Source organism: Nuphar pumila, chromosome 13, assembly GCF_984573655.1.
Source record: "Nuphar pumila chromosome 13, dmNupPumi1.hap1.1, whole genome shotgun sequence".
Taxonomy (NCBI): domain Eukaryota; kingdom Viridiplantae; phylum Streptophyta; class Magnoliopsida; order Nymphaeales; family Nymphaeaceae; genus Nuphar; species Nuphar pumila.
In genome coordinates, this window is record NC_143261.1 from 48,778,827 (window position 1) to 48,791,397 (window position 12,571).

The following is a 12,571-nucleotide window of genomic DNA, read 5'->3' on the forward strand; positions in this document are numbered from 1 at the left end:
TAATTGTATCATTTCACATGCATTGATTTACTGTTAATGCTGGTTGTAGCATTTCGCGTGCGTTGATTGATCATTAATGCTAATTATAGCATTTTACGTGCATTGATTAATTGTTAATGCTATTTGTAGTATTTTGCTTGCGCTGATTAACGGTTAAATGTCAGTTGTAGCATTTTTCTTGCGTCGATCAACTTTTAATGCTAGTTGTAGCATTTCTTTGTGGTGATTAAACTGCTAATGCTAGTTGTAGCTTTTTTCCTGCACTGATTAATTGTTAAATGCTAGTTTTAGCATTTCTCTTGTGTTGATTAATTGTTGATGGAAGTAGTAATTTTTCATTTGTTTAGACTGCTAAGTATGATAGAATTAAATGTAAGTACTTAATTCTGTTATATATTGTCTCACTTGTGATCAGTTTTTCATGAAACTCACTCATTTTATGGGTACAGGTGATGATTGAATTTGTACAGACTGCGATAGCACGATGGCGTGATGAAATCAAGATGAGACTGTTTTCTTGACGTTTCGCTCATGAAGACAGTTCGATAAATTTGCATAAAGGCTTTCTTGAAAACTCCTTTATACAAGTCTTAAATTATTATAAAGTGCATTTCAGAATCTATTTGGTTTATTAAATGTACAAAGTTTCAAATCTGTTGCAAAAAAAAGTTTACGTTGTAATGCGCCCAAGGTCTATTAACTTGCTATTTCAAATACTATTTTTCGTTGAATTACTGTTTAAAAACTCTAATAAATGAATGATGACAAAGCTTTCAAACTTTTCATAAATAGTCCTAAATTTTGAGGCGTTATATTGGGCCATGCCTTGATCCACAAGGCCGAAGTTCTCAGAGATCCAAAGTAATTATACACACCCTTAAGGCCAAAGCTATCTAGGCAACAATCCTCGATAAGCAAGGGAATGAGTTTTACATTCAAAATGGGGCCATGGTGAATGCACCTCAATCTGTAACAGGATGTCCGAACTGTAAGTCATTATGAGAAAAGAAAAAACCATGAATTACATGGCACCTCAGTGTGTAACGGAGGAATGCCTGAAGTCCGAACTATAACGGACGCTACGGGAAAAAAAAGGAAATAAAACCATGAATTTCATTAGTTTTCGGATAGCATACAAATGTTCAGTGCGTGTTAATAATACCTATGAAAAGAGGGTCTCTTGAGGTAATAATACCTATGAAAAGAGGAAGTCTCTTGCGGTGGTCGGACAGACCCCTTGACTGGGACCCTGTTCGGAACCTTAGCATTTTTGTTCTCTACATATTTTAGTACCAATGGAAGGGGGCCTAAACCCCAGATCACTTTTATTTGTTTCTTATATATATATATATATATATATATATATATATATATATATATATATATATATATATAAAGAGAGAGAGAGATGTAAAACTTTCCTTTCATGGCACAACTGACAAAGACCAAATGTACAAAAAGCTGTTCTTTGTGTCTACGTATACTCAGAAGTCAAAACGATTGGCATCTTCGAGAGCCCATGTTCGCTCTGAAAAAAATTTGCATATGGGCCGAAAATCGAATGGCATGTGATTGTCCAAATAACTACATTCTTTGGAGAGTTGTCAACGAGAAAAACCGTTCAATCAATATGATGTCATTTCAAGGGTATCAGCGTATTCGTCTTTGTAAGCCCTCTCCTAACAAAGTGCCCTTTTCTGCCACAAGTCACCCACCCGTTAGCCTTCAAAGATGAGCAACATGCACACCCACACTCTGTACGCATTATGGACATGCGTGGGGACGTGTTAAGAATGCTATCAAGAATGACTTTTTTGAATCATCAATGCACGACCAGACTTGCTTACTTGTGTCTTAAAATCGTGGATGTTCTCAATGGACTCGGATAGCTCTAATTGCTTCAGCACCGTTGCCTGTAATGCCTGCATGTTTTCGAAACAATAAGATCAGACTCAAGAATACTCGGGTGTATATGTATGAAGACCAGAGCCCAATGTGGCTCGATATTTCAGAATCAGATGACACATGCAAAGCCGACTAGTAGGATCCGTGTAAATGAAGGATGAATTTCAGGTCCTTCCGTAAAGGAAATGCAGATATTGCCACAATCACGCTTTTTCCTTTTCTCCCCTTCAAGCAACTACAGCATCGAGCCTTTAAATTGCGTTTTTTTGGATTAAGAATGCTCTACTATTTTTGCTGAAGGAAGAAAATGTGTACTTCAAATGACAACAGAAAAAAAACTAAATTTTCTATCAATAATGAAAAGCCCGTTAGGCTAAAATACATAATTTTTATTTCAGTAATTTTTGAAATCTGGCCCACGATTTCATTAATTTCCAATATGTTCCACTACCATGAAAATTATATGATAAATGGACTTACTTTCTTTGTCTTCTCCAGGTCACATTCCATGGACTTGATCCGATCAAGTGAATCCAGGAGCAGATCCTCCTTGTCTTTGGGAATCGACACTGGCCTTGTGCTTAGTTCACTGACCATCATCTCCAGTCTCTGGAGATGCTCTAAACATGGGCGAGCACATTCTTCCATGATGTCATGATGTTCACACAGAGACTCATGTTTAGGTGCGTTTGAGAATTGGATGGTTTCTTGCTGTTTCTGCCCACTAAAAATGGCACGGAATAGTGCAAACACTTCAATAAGGACTTTGATAATCACTCTCACCATACACGAGAAATAATTCTCTGATCTATTATTTACAGCACTGACATCTTTAGTACCTGAAAACCAACAAATATCTACACGTAAGCCTTGCCATAACCCCAAACACTCATGCCCATGAACATCAAAAGCAAGAACTTGTAAAGCCACCAGTATGGAACTGAAAACTCAAACCAGTAGACAGGGATATATCCATGCATACGTGCTCAAAGAAAAATGGTGGAATTCCTTGCATATGTGAAGGCATATAGAATGTATTCTCATGAATATTGAACAAAACATGAAAAAATAATTTCAACTTGGTAGAAGACTTTCCAGGAAAGTAAAGGGAAAAAGAATGAATCCCCAAACACCAACAAAAACCGGTCACCCACAAAATAGAAAACGAGAGAATGCCTAGGTGACCATAATTTGGTATGAGTCATGATAAAAATGACACAGCCAACATGTCCATCATTCCCGGAACAATAACACTCTGAAATGTGATCCTATAAAATCTTAAAAACCAGGCAGCCTAACTACAGTTTATCTAGTGGGAATCTTATGTCTGAAAAAATAGTCAAGGTCTGCGTATTATTATACCATCAGTACGAGGGGAATCATTGTCTTTACTACTTGATGGATTTCTTGCAAAATTTACTCTTTGCCCACAGTCTACAGCCTTATCCACTACAGCAAAGTGGTCATCACAACTGTGATAGGCAGCTGAGTCGGTTGTTCGGACCTGCAATAACAGACAAAAGAAAAGAGTCACTGTAACATAAACAGCAACAACTTGCAGGAGCAGCTGCTAACCAATTACCACTCTTTGAAGTAGGAAAAAGAAAAAAGGTATTTTCTAGGAATAGCTTCATATTCTTGACAAAGATTTAGACCATTGAACAGTGATCACATTCTGCAGAGAGTATAACATTTTCCCAGGATTTTGAATGCATAAAGAGCCTAGGCTGATTCTTGTGGCATGAGTGATCTTCAAAGAGAAAATTTCAGGAAAAAAAAGGTTTTTTTTAATGAAATTTGCATCACATGATAAAATCATGCTCAACAAATGGAGTATACCATGCAAAGATCAACAAAAAACCCGAGTTATGAATCTCCTGTATGAAGATGGCAGCAAGAAATCTTCAGGGATTCCTGCTAGCATAACTCTATCAAACCAAACAAGTTAAAAAGAAACTCACTTCTTCATGAACTGGATCCAGTGGAATGAATGAACCACCACGCAAACCAACCGGAGAACCAATGTCTTCAACATCTGATCCAGACTCAGCTGTAGAAGTATCACTACTTCCCTGTTTCTCATTGAAATAAAAAGCACATAAACCAAAGTACGAAAGAACATGCCAAAGATTCGAAAGTTTGAAATTTTACCTTTAAATATGGTAGCCTAGAATTTTGTTTTGTTCTCTGCCATGCATCTGAAACTCTACTGACTTGTCTGATTTTGGCTTCCCCACTATGTACAAGCTAAACAATCAAAAGAAGTGAACTTTGAAATTTTCAGCATCAAGCTTTCAATAATCCTTACTCTATATTTCACAGGAAGAAATAGCTGAAGCAAATGTAAGACCCACAAACAACACCTTTATAATTTCAGGATCATTCCATGGCCCTTTGCTATATTTAAGACAACCTCCTTCAGCAGAACATGTGCAAGATCCACCCAAGAACTCTGGAAGCTGGCTGGAGATAATAAAAAGAAAATAAAAAGAAATTAGTATTTCAACCGTCCATCTTCCACACTCAGCAAGAAGAAAACAGATAGAAATGAACATACCATGAGTCAATGTTTTCAAGCAATTTAATCTGGTATTTTGGACCCAATACCTGAAATTCACAAGTGTAATTACAACTGGGCAGCTCAAGACACAATGTCAAAATGATTTAAGAGCCATATGTCATCCATACATTTATCTTTGCAGCAGTCATTGGGTCCAAAAAACCCTTAACAGTGTTCCAAAGCAGCTTGAAACCAGGTCCTGCATTTATGATGAACATTTGATGCAAAGTCTGCACACAAGAATAAATATAAGAATGTCACAGCTTTTGCAAAGTGACCTCAACAATGCCACGTGATGAGAGAAATACCTCTGGATAATAATCACAATCAATTTGCTGAATACGCATCAACAAATCTCTTGCATTCTTAGTAAAATTCTTCCAACCCTGTCCATCTCTTATAAGATCAGTATAAAAGATATGCCAGACAAATGAGAAATTCTCTCAATTGATTTGTTTTCATAAAACTAACCAATAGGAAAAATAAACAAGAATGAACATCAGCTACACTTAAAATAAACTATACTAAGAAAATGCCTCGGTCACAAGACAATGAAGGAAAAACATCAAACAACTTCTAAACAGTTTTTTCCTGAAATGTTACGCAAGAATCATCCTGTAAACATTGCAGAGGGAGAGAAAAAAAGAAACATCAGATCAGAAAAAGAGAGCACATTCCAAGACCATGGCACTAGCAATGACTAGCACTTGCAACATTAACTCTCTAGATATGCAATTGGACCCATAGCTAGAAATACGTGGAACCAAAAAAACATTAAATACTTCATGATTCACAAGGTTTTGCATTAAAAAAGACAGATGAAGAAAATGGCGTAAAATGAATTACAAAAGATCAGCAAACAATATAGACTGGTCAAATTTGGACTTAATTTATAAAATGGGAACAAACTAGTGTATAGAAACTATGGGATTCAAATTCAAGAATCAGTGGGATCCAATTCCGAGATATGATAAAAATTGGATCCACAATTGGTTTTTTGTGAAAAAAAATTATAAATGTACCTTTTATGTTCTAAAGGTTTCTCTTAAAAGAATAAAAATTTTGCTCATTTTTTAAAAAAGGACACCAATTTTTTTCATTTTCAAAGCTTTATTAGAAGGTGTGTTTTAAACATAGGTTTGCTCCCTATGGTTGGACCCAAAATTCATTATAAATTCAGAACACCGGAGAAGTAGATTTTTCAGAGTGATAAGCTGAAGTGATGACATCAAAGGTTCAATAGGTACATGCATGCTGGTCCTCATGTCATAACCGTTGGACAACACATACAAAGAAAGCTGTATGATCATTTGGTAGAAGTGCCATATGTGAACTAGTATTTGTATTACTCTACAGTAAGTAAATTTTCCCTCTTCAAATCAAGATGGAGTGCACATTACTTATCCGAGGCTAAAAATCTGGAATTGATCACTTCCACTAAAACTAATATTTTCTCTTGCTGCCCATTACATCAGGCTGAAACTTCATCATAGAGATGAGCGTCCAAATGCAAAATGCAACTGGGGGAAAATTGTTGAGGATAGCTTGGTGGTTTGTTTAGTGAGAGAGGAGTGAGAGATACTTCCAGAACAAGGCATCCTCCATGGAAGGCCTTATTGCCTGGATGAAACTAGGTAGTTGGCCATTCTTTTCCATAGCTTTTTGCTAGCTCGATGGTAGGTTCAGAACAAAGCATGGCCAAATTCATCCTAATCCTGGTAGGGGCCTAAACAAGGATCGTTCCACTTTCCTGTAATTGTTGATGCTATTTTTGTTGTTTTGGGATGACTTCTCGTGACAACCATATTCCTCTTGCGCCAAGCGAGAGACACACACAAAATAAGGCCTCCTCCATTGAAGGCTTTGTGGAATGGACGACACTAGGTAGTTGCCTATCCATTTCCATAGATGTTTGCTAGCTCGTAGGTAAGCTCAGAGCAAAACCTGGTCAAATTCATCCTTATCCTGGTTGAGGGCTAAACAAGGATTCTTCTGCTTTCCTTTGTAACTGTTGTTGCAAGTTTTGTTGCTTTGGGATTTATTGTGGCTTGCTTTCAGAACAAAATGAAGGAAAGATCAAACATGCTTGAAGAAATGATTTTCTTTTAAAAGTAGCACTTAGTTTTGTTTAATTTATAAAACAAAAAAATTGCCATCACCTGTAGGGAAATTTCTAACTGTGTAAACATTGATCTAGAGCTAAAGCATTCGTGCACCACAGATATTGCAAGAGAAACTTGGCACCAGGACTATTTAAAAAAAAACAATACTTTTCATGTAGCACAATCAAGACACATGAAGACATTGAAATCAACTTAGTAACATACCACACCATGTACATCCAATATTGTAGTTGTCGAACCAATATGTCTTTTAGCTGCAATAGAACATGCTGGAAACTTCTCATTCAAAGCGTTTTCAAACTCTTGCACATGATACTTTATGTAGCGATCCAGGGTAGTGATGTGCATAAGCCTATTTGGTTCTACTTTTCCCAGCTTTTCGATGTAAACTGGTCTGCCTTCTTTATCAACACCATGATAACCCTGTGGGTAATACCTGAGGACTTCTTCTAGCTCTTCAAAATTGAATTCCTACATACAGTTCAACGGTTCAACCCACTATTATGTAAGAAAAAATTGAAATAATATCAGCAACAAAACCATATAACATTATTCCCTTAAAAAGGAAAAGGCATCATCACATTCCTCCCAAAGTGCATCTACTGCATAAAAGGAACTGTGTGTAGGGCAGCACATAAAAGCAACCAAAACAAAGAATCTCAGTAGAAACAACGTCCAAGGACTTTGCATTCCAATAGACCAATGTTCAATTTTTACCCTATGCCAGTGAGATGACATGTATGCTCAAACGTACGATAAATGATAAAAATGAAACTAGTATAATTTATGGCTTCAAGTTATTTTTGACCACCACAACAGAACTAGCTAGTTAGGATCAGTTCTGAGTACATGCAAGCTCTGCATGAAGGAAAAATTCAGAGACAAAGAATCATACATATGTTCTTTTCAGCAAAAGGATTGACAATCCTAAGTAATTTGACGGGAATTTATCTGGTAAAGTATAGAAATTCTAATCACTATAAGCAGACTCCGCCCCAGTCAACTTTCTAAAAGATTCCCTTAAGCTGTTTCGTTAATTGTGTACTGAAATTCAACTTTTAGAACCTATATGGATACCTGTAACTTTGAAAATATTGCAATTTTGTAGGAATACTATGAGACGAAATGTATATTTCAGGGTTTTTTTTTGATGGATGTTTATTGTAACTATAATCCAATTGAACTGAACATCTTCCATTTTTTCCTGTCAAGTAGTTATGGAACTAATTAACCATCCTAACTGGCGTCACGTATATAAAAATTAGAGTGCATTATGTGTAATAAGTTTGACAAAATACATGTTTGGTAGCCAAAATATAATCCAGCCTTGATGAGATAACAACAAAAGGCGTCCTTAAAAAAAACACGATTCCTCACCTCAATGATAGTGTCAGTTCCAAAATCTTTTCTCCACTGGAGCATATCTGCCCACAGTTGCATTGCTTTTTCGGTGTCAAATTTCCTGGCTTTTAGAAATCTGTGCATATTTCAACATACAGTGAGCAGTAAAAGGTTAATGTCATGCCATCTTTAGAAATAAAGAAAAAGAACAAAAAGGTATTGGGAATATCAAATCGTGAATCAGAAAATGCAAGCCACTATCTGAAGGAAATGACAGTTCGAGAGAGAACAGTGATGTATTATCAGAGTGGTTCAACATTCAAGCTGGTCTGAAGCTTACAATGCCCAAAATTGTTTCTCTCGATACATACCATATGAATCACACAAATAAAATCCAAGGCTCCAAACACTCTAAGAATGTCATACCTTAATTGCTTGTACACGTATCTAATACTTCATAAAAAACGTTTGTCTGGAATAATTTTTGTCTTAATTAAAAGTGGAAAAGGTTTTTCTGGAAAAAAAATGTAACAGAGAATCTCAGCAATTCTCCATTAAATAGAAGCAACTAACCTGAGCAAGGTGTGATAATCGTCATGCCTAGGAGGCAGCAGCTCCGCAGCAAGAAGTGCTTGACGGAATGCGTAAACAGCCTTCTCCTCCTCTGCGTCTCGAACATCCTCGATTGAGATCGATGGCAACCCCCCAACTTTCCTTTTTCCCCTTCTCTTTAAGGAATGCGTAAGCTTGTTAGAGGCATTTATGGCCTTCTTCTTTAGAGCCCCGATTTTTGTTCTCCTCCTCTCATCTTCGGAAATATCAACATCAGATCGCCTTTCCCTTCTATCATCTTGAGGGAATCCATCCAAACCTGAAGGTGATAAGACAGATTGAGACTCGATGGAAAAATACTTTCTTCATTAAATGCCGAAAAAGAAAAACAGAAACATATCCTTCATGGCTCCAAGCCAAGCGGGGTCAATTCGGAGCATTAGAAGTCAACTAAAACTGCAATTAATGTGATCATTGTCACCAAGATGGTAGATCTGTTTAGGCCCGTTCGCAAGCACCCCTGCTCCTGCAGTTTCCAAATGGCTTATCTTTTTATATTGCTGATTGTTTCTACAATACTTCAATCTTCCTCCGGACAAAAGAACAGTGCATTAACCATTTCTCTAAACCAGGTCCATCATAGACAGCTCGAGAGAATATAATAAGATAGACAACCATTAATACTCTCGACTGCGCGGGCTTCATTGACAACACATTAGTCCCATCCGTACTTCAAAAGAAGGTGGCGCCATCAAATCGATCATTAATTAGAAGGGACAAAACATTCCCAGCATAAATCCCTAACGGACTCCGATTTCACGTTGTTTTCCCACTTCCTCCGTTGCATCGCGTCTTCTAACGCACAAGCTATACGATACGCTTTGAGTGCGGATCAGGTCAGGGGTACTCCCTCAGGGGTCCCTTTGGTACCGTTCATCCATGGTGATGAACGGCATCAAGCAACCATGGCTGGATAACTTATCTCTGCGACGGTACCCACAAAAATTTTAGAGCCATTGATGCTCGGAACGAAGGGGATCTACGAACAGCATCAAAGGACCCCTTAACCCGATCCGCGCTCGTTTTCTTTGCGGTGAACCAATCCTTTTTTGTTTTCTGAAGTGACATCTACAAATTTTTGCTACACTCGAATAAAAACCATGACAACCATAACACATACAGAATCAAAATAAGGAATAAACTTTTCTTTTTATTTCCCCTATACTCAACTATGTTTACCATAAAATATTACGAAAAAATCTGTTTCTAGTCGGTTTTCCTGCTTTTATTGCTTCATAAAACATATTATAACGCAGCTTTACACAGACAAATAAGCATTTAGAACTTCAGATCTGTAGCCGCAAAAAACCATGACATAACATGAATAATTAAATGTACAATACCAATTTATTTTTGCTTATTAAAAAAAAGAAATAATGACATATTTCGTGACCATAACCACGCCCAGAAATTTTTAAATGAATGTTAAATATATATCTTATCTTCCCACCGATTTAATTTACTATTCGTAAAGATCAAATTTGATGTATTCTGAAAATAAATAAGCAAAATATTTAGCTACCATCAACCAAATGAGAGAAGGAAAAAAAAGGGAAAGGGAGAAGAAAGAAAACCACTTCAAAGGCTTGTGAGAAAACGATTATCGATTATTCAGGCAAACAAAATTAGGGAGGAGAAAAACCAAGGGAAGCAAAGAATCAAATGAAAACACAAGTGAGAAGAAAAAATAACTAATATCACAACTTACTCGACATATTTCCTTCCGATTCAACAGAAATCCCTCTCTACTCTGCCTGGAAAAGCCCGGGCCAGAACATGCGCCAAGCTCTCCAAGAAGCACGCTATGATTGCAACTTCTCTTCCCTATAAAGATGAAATGCAATATAATATAGGAACAGAACAGCATGTGCATTTTCTTTCCCCCCAAAACAGAGTAACTATTACGTCGAAACAGTGTTTCAAAGAATCTTAGGCAGAAATTTTGAACAAAATCTTGAGAGAAAAGAGTTCAAGAACGAAAATGACCTACTGACAGAGAGTGCCCGCCATAAGCAATAGAATTCCGGAAAAGAATCTGGCGGAATCACTCAAAATCAACATCTGCATCGTCTACGATCGTATCAGCGAAAAAAATCCACCAGTTTTCATCATGCTCTGCAAAAACTACGAAAAAATTAATACATTCTCCACACGCGAAGATTCATGTCCGCCCGGAACTCGATGAACCATCATAAAACCCCAGAACTTCGAAAAAATAGGGCTAAAATCGCTCAAAAATCGAACAAATATAGTGGTTTTCAAAACCTCCAAATGCATTTTTCAGATCTAACGACAAAAACCGCGCAAAAAAAAAAAACCGAAGATCCACTCCAACAACCAATAGCACCCACAAACAATCCAGAAACCGCCGGAAACTCGAGCTTTTCGGCCAAATCCACTGATCAAACCGCCAAAAAATCGATTAGCATTACGTAAAACATCGAAAAGACGGCCTCAGAAACCGAAAAACGAGCTCACCTCGCATGAAATCTCGACCGAAGAGTTCGTCGATCGTAGGGAAACGGTACTCCGATCGGATCCGTTCCTCCCTTTCTCTATCGCTCTCTCTCTCTCTCTCTCTCTCTCTCTCTCTCTCTCTCTCTCTCTCTCTCGCGCGCGCGCGCGCTCGCTCTCTGAGAAAAGCAATGCAAATCGAATGTTCTGAGGGTTTCCTACTGCGCTCTCTCGCTGCTTCAAATATGTACGCGCACCGTCGATCCTCACTAACGCTTTTAATTTCCGCAACTTTTTTGTTTTTTACGATTCCCCAATTTATTAAAGTTTTGTTTTTTTAATTTACTCGTGTCAAGAAATGTGAGCGGTTACGAGAAATCGGCAAAGAGCCGATCTTTTGCTTTTCTGCCGATTTACTGCCATGGGCGTCTTCCCGCGGTAATTCGGGGTAACGAGAAACCACTGTGTCAGGGCAGGCTTTACGCTTTTATGCTGCGGTGCGTGAGTGCGAATTCGCGGACCCGAGAGATCCATCCGCGTGTCTCATGCCGGCCATCATCGACATCGACATCGACATCCTTGGATGAAGATCATTGTCCCTTGATGTGTGGTTGATGACCCATTGCAATTAATGAAGTTGGCAATTGGGTAATGACCAATGTTGTCAGTTTCGGTATCGGCCCTGAATCGTTGTGATTCTTATTGTATCAGCTCGATACAGATACTTAGCTGAATCGTTATGTATCGGCTCAAAAATAATAAAAAATTATTACGTGTCAATCATAACTTTACATGTGTTAAAACTATTAAAATAATATTTAAAAAATAATTTTTGATATTTTTTACATTTATTAAAAAATAATCGATTCGATCCTGCAGTTGCCAATACTATGTGTATCGGCCGTCGATACTGATAACATTGGTGTGGTTTCTAATGAAAAAAATAAAAAGTTAGGGGTTACCACCAGGTTTTGGTTTGCTGCTGCACTTAATCACCTGCCATCGCTGTTATAAGGAGCCAAAGATGTAAGGTGATGAGCTACAGCAGCACACTAAAAGTATTCAATCACATTACACTTTTATTACAAACCCACTGTTTTTCTTACTTGTTTTTAACCTATTTGACAAGTTTCGAACAAACTCTTTACCAGCCAACCTGCTTTCTCACAGGTGTTAATTATGTCACTTGGTTTGGAGGGAGGTTTTGAAATCTGTTCCTCAGATGAGGAATCGTGTGTGGTCCGATATAGGTTCTCTCAGAGCTCCAAACCAAGTGTGCAACAGTATAATTTTCATCTATGTTTGACGGATATATAATTTGGATCGGCGTTTAAGGTCCGACCATGACCCACCCGCATCCCCTGACACAGGATTTCATCCAACGGCTTAGATGGAGTTATTCACAAAGATCAACGGGGGGGGGGGGCGTTTGTATTAGAAGTTGCAGGCTAGGCCCTGGATTTGAATGCGTGGAAAAAAAACATGGCAATTATTTGATCGTTTTTTATCTCTTTTACCCTCTTCGGTTTTTTCAAGTTTCGGTTTTTGGAAGTTTGTTCCTTAGTTTGATTTGTTA

At 37.7% G+C, this 12,571-nt stretch overlaps 1 protein-coding gene across 1 annotated transcript; it reads right to left on the reverse strand.

The window, feature by feature from the left end:
- Positions 1-1,405: 1,405 nt before the first annotated feature.
- LOC149818302 (phosphatidylinositol/phosphatidylcholine transfer protein SFH13-like) lies at positions 1,406-11,115 on the reverse strand. Its single transcript, XM_089986503.1, has 16 exons — positions 11,020-11,115; positions 10,528-10,656; positions 10,250-10,365; positions 8,503-8,800; positions 7,966-8,065; positions 6,793-7,059; positions 4,774-4,851; positions 4,594-4,695; positions 4,463-4,512; positions 4,269-4,368; positions 4,057-4,152; positions 3,867-3,977; positions 3,268-3,409; positions 2,386-2,744; positions 1,848-1,922; positions 1,406-1,755 (listed from the first exon to the last, which is right to left on the reverse strand). The coding sequence occupies exons 3-16, from the start codon at positions 10,254-10,256 to the stop codon at positions 1,726-1,728; spliced, it is 1,815 nt and encodes a 604-aa protein (XP_089842629.1). The 5' UTR covers positions 10,257-10,365; positions 10,528-10,656; positions 11,020-11,115; the 3' UTR covers positions 1,406-1,725.
- Between the last annotated feature and the right edge of the window lie 1,456 nt (positions 11,116-12,571).